This window comes from Drepanopeziza brunnea, assembly GCF_022702325.1.
Source record: "Drepanopeziza brunnea f. sp. 'multigermtubi' strain 214-2 chromosome Unknown ctg12, whole genome shotgun sequence".
NCBI classification, from domain to species: domain Eukaryota; kingdom Fungi; phylum Ascomycota; class Leotiomycetes; order Helotiales; family Drepanopezizaceae; genus Drepanopeziza; species Drepanopeziza brunnea.
The window spans coordinates 1,755,992-1,760,785 of NW_027094075.1; the positions used below are offsets into that span (position 1 = coordinate 1,755,992).

Here is a 4,794-nt window from a genome sequence, read left to right on the forward strand (position 1 = left end):
TTCGAATTAAATTTAAGGATACCGACGATTAAAGGCTACGAACGCGAGCCTTTTTAGCTTTACGACGAAAGAAAACGATGTTTACATTATACGAATCGAGGCTGCCCGTAAGGCTATACGTATTCGATAGTTGTCGAAGAAAATTCGACGCACAGCATTATGAATTGCTTTTAAAGAGTCTATAAGTGTTCAACTATTTAACGAAAGCTTTTCCTTAACGTAGCTTTTACTTTCGATGAAACAGTACTTTATATATAATTCCTTTACTTAGCACGTCGCCGTACCTTATAAGAGATCTCTAGGGTTCAAGCATTGCGTTTTGGATACCCGCCCGACGTTAATAAATATAATCATAACAATAAGAAGACTATCTTACGACCGTTCCATAGTCATCCCATGGCCGTCCTCGAACTTAAAACCGTCATTGAAAACGTGAATTAGTAGGTAAATAATCTCTTTTTTACTATTATTCACTAGTCTACTACCTTAAAGGGGAATGCAAGAGCTTTTAGACGGTCAGCTGATCGTTTGATAACTATCTCTTTTAAGGACGATTTCAATAGGTTGGCATGGCTGGTAGATCACCTTAAGCCGATACTTAAGATTGAATAGAATCTAAAGACAAACGATTTGAATTATTTTAATCGTAGCTAAAATAGAACTATTTGATTCGATCAAATCTTCTTTTTTAAATGGTCGTCTTTTCGTATAAAAACCGTCTTAGGACCGTTTCGAGCGTTTTAAGACCGTCTTATGGCCGTCCTTGAACTTGAAACCGTCCCGGAGAACGTGAATTAGTAAGCAAATAACCTTTCTATTACTTGCTAGTCTACCCTTTACTACCTTTGCCATCCTTCAGTCATACCGCCCCTTCTTCAGGTCTAAGGAGACGCTTCATCTCCGTGCCTAAATTTTTGCTGAATCGATCGATTCCGATTATAAAAAAATTAAAGCGTTGATATATAAGCAGTGGCAGCGATACCGAAAAATATTTTAGCATCGAATTTATTAAATTATTATTAAAACGATTCCATTTGAGAGACAATTCTTATTTAAAACTATATCTTCTTTGAAATAGTTATCGAACTATTTCAATTTTTTAAAACGAGCTTATTAATAAGCCTGTTTTAAGAATATAAACGAAGACGGCTATAGGACGGCTATAAAACGGTCTCTTTCAATAGGACGGTCTCGGTAAACTATTCTTGAAAAGAGCTTAGTACTGAATTCAAGTGGTCCAATGGCCGTCTCTTATAAAAGTCTTATAAAAGAGGATCAAAGGACCATTTAAATGACCCCCTAATCGTCGGTTTCCTTAAATTTTAATTCGAAAGAATTGACCGACTTGCTATAGCAAGTCGGCACTACCAAAGCGGGACACCCAGCAAGGCGAGACAGTAAAATTTGCTCTTTTTTAATAAATTGAAAATCAATCAACTATTATATAATAATTGTTTTTGTATTTAAAAATGCACCGTATTGAGTTTGATACTAATCAATTAATTGAATTTTAATTCCAAGTTGTTATTCCTTTATTGTGTTGAGTTAAAGTAATAAAAATAGTACTTTTGATCATTTTTTTTCGATTTTACTATTGAGTATATATCAGAATTGCCGCGTATATATTAGAATAAGCGAAGAACACGAAAATCGGACTTTTATTTAAACTTATCAAAAGAATACGTGCATCACTACCAACTTTTATTTAATAATTAATACCTTTAGTAATATAATATATTAAATCATTCATTTTCGATCTATGTGACGTTTTTTTGAATTAAGGTTGTAGTTATTAAGATATTTGCAATAAACAAGTAAATTTGAATCATTTAAGACTGTTTTTAACCATTTTTTCATTACATTTCAATGTATTAGATTACGACAAATGAATGGATTTTTATAATTTTAGTTCACGTTTGTAAAGAAAAAATTTTTAAGCATATAAAGATTTTTTGTTAAATTTTTTATAATAATAGTTGTTGTTTAATAAGTGGTATACTGTTACTGTCCCGCCTTGGTGGTGCCGACCTGGCTGCGCCAGGTCGGGATTTTTTACAAATTAAATTCAAGGTAACCGACGATTACTACCCTTTAAGATAGTTATCGGACTATTTCAATTTTTTAAAACGAGCTTATCAATAAGCTTGTTTTAAAAATCTGGACGAGGACGGCCATAGGACGGTCTCTTTTAATAGGACGGTCTATTAGCTAAGCCGTTTTTAAATAAAGCTTAGTACTGGATTTAAGCGGTCTCATAACCGTCTATTGTAGAATAGAAGAGGGTCAGAGGACCGCCAAAACGACCCCCTACTTGCCTCTACGGTACACCACCCCCGTCCGAGTCGACGTAAGCGCATGGACGCGGGTGAACTTTTGCCGAATCGATCGATTCCGATTATAAAAAATTCAAAGCGTTGATATATAAGCCGTAATAGATTTACCGAGAAATATCTTAGCATCGAGTTTATTATATTATTATTGAAACGATTCCATTTGAGAAATGATTTTTATTTATAACTATATCTTCTTTAAAATAGTTATCGAACTATTTTAATTTTTGGAAGCGAGCTTATTAATAAGCCTGTTTTTAAATATGGACGGGGACGGCCATAGGACGGCCATGGGACGGTCCTAAGCTCGGGGACGACTAAAAAGGGGAATTATTCTTGATTTGTAACTAGTACTGATTTCAAACGGTCCAATAACCGTCTTTTATAAAAGGGGGTCTGAGGACCGCTTAAATGACCCCCTACCTGCCTTTAAGGTATACAACATCTATTCTTATACCCAAAAACCATTACAAATACTAAGAATCAAATCTACGCCCCGCTAATTGTTTCAAAGCGTAGCAATCTATTCGCGGGTAATGGGCAATCTTCAACAGTAGAAGCTTACCCCGACTTTTCACTACTGGTCATCTATCGCATCTTATCGTATTTGAGAGCCAATTTCCGCAGCATACTGTATCATCTCGACAAAGTCGCGCATTCACGGCCAAGTAGTGTCTTGTCTTTGAGTACTTATTGAACAATGCGTACGGAGGTGCGGAATCGCCCCTTGGGCTTTGCGTTTGGCTGCGCCTACGCACTGCTCAGTAAGGCGAGTTTTTACGTACGGTATCGCCTTATTTTCTATAAATATTTACTACTGCGGTAAGCCCTCCGTAAATTGTCATCCGTCCTTATGCGTCGATCTGTTTTCGGAGATTAAGGATAACGATTTGATGTCTTACCGCTACCGATTCATGAATTTGACTTTACAACCAGTATACTTGGGATGACTTTCGGCACGTACCGAATAAGTTCCGCTCACTACGTATGCTGCCCTCACGAGTTTCGTTGTCGGCCCTTGCACCTCCCAGTTACTGATAACCAAACCAAATTTAAAGCAAAGAAATTGATCGAGTCGACTTTTCAAGACAGCTTGATTACCTTAGTAGTAGATGGGTTCGGTATGCTCCTAGAACCCTCTGGCCAGCGCTCCAGCAATAGAGAAGTGGAGAAAATCGCCAAAACCTCCGAGCGTACCAAGACGTTGTGGTGTCGACCGGTACTTGAGATTCGGCCATTTAATTAGGTTTGTGGCGATACTGCTGATTTCTAAAAATTGCTACTATTTGGACACCTCCCAAGTACTACGTACCTACGGAGTAGGTCACGTAATCTACACAGTAATATTGCTACTCGTGCGGCTACGTAGTAAGTACGACTACGTTCCCCTGCGCTGATCTTTTTACGGAAAAATGGTGAAACGAGTCGCAAGGCTTTGTATGGTTGGCTACCCCAAATTTGGTAAATTTGACTCTATGTTTGGAATGATTTGCGACAATGGGAACATACTCGCTGGCCCCACGAGAACACCGTAGACCGATAGAAAAAAAGTATATATACCTTTCCAGAATCCCCAGAATTCGTTTTCTCCTCCTCATCCGCTCTTCTTTAGCAGCATCCACTCTTTACTCTCTTTTCCTACTCACTCGTCTTCAGTCGAAGCATTCAGTCGTTACTACACCCTCTTACCTCTTAATTCAACTTATTTGCTACTCATCCGTCAATATGATGTTCACCAACACCATCGTCGCCGCCGCCGCTCTCGCAGCCTCCGTCGTAACAGCAGCCCCAGCCCCCGGCAAAGTCATCCAGCCAACCTCCACCATCAAGCTCTGCAACGACTTCAACTGGAACCAGTGCCGTGAAATGCAATACACGCCTCAAGTCTGCAGTAAGATTTCCCCCATCCGCAACCCCCAATCGTTGATGATTGGTTTGAACCGAAGCTTATCAATGCAACAGCGGAGATCCCTAACGACTTTCACGATGTCGTCTCCTCGCTCAACACCTACAACAAGCAGTGCACCTTCTTCGTGTAAGTACTTCCCTCCCCCCCCCCCTTAAGCGCAAACAAAAAGCTGACAGAAAAGTGACCGTTACTGCCCTCGCCAGTCTGGTTCCTTCTACTGGAACGGCGTCGTCCAGAACATCAGAGACCACCCCGATCTGGGTAACTACGAGAACAAAATCTCTTCTTTCAAGTGCGAGTCGTAAGCTGCTTTCCCAGCTGCAGCTTTTTCGGCAAAGACTTGTTTGGATTCGGCCTAGCCCGGTAGCATGTTAGGATAATGAAGCAACGTGTGTGAATGAACATCAGGAGTAGCTAATAAAAAAACGATTATAAAAATAACTGGTATTATCGCCCTCTTTCGTGAAATAAGAAGAAGAAGGAAAAAAAGGATGTTGCTTCCTGCGCGATTACTAACGGTATCGATGCGTATGAGGTACTACTTGTTATATGCAT

The 4,794-nt window shown here is 39.3% G+C and overlaps 1 protein-coding gene across 1 annotated transcript; it reads left to right on the forward strand.

The window, feature by feature from the left end:
• Positions 1 to 4,055: 4,055 nt before the first annotated feature.
• On the forward strand, positions 4,056 to 4,544 carry L3040_007219 (uncharacterized protein; the record flags this gene model as incomplete). The annotated part of the gene is made up of 3 exons (XM_007296121.1): positions 4,056 to 4,221; positions 4,293 to 4,365; positions 4,421 to 4,544. The coding sequence occupies 3 exons, from the start codon at positions 4,056 to 4,058 to the stop codon at positions 4,542 to 4,544; spliced, it is 363 nt and encodes a 120-aa protein (XP_007296183.1).
• Positions 4,545 to 4,794: the final 250 nt, after the last annotated feature.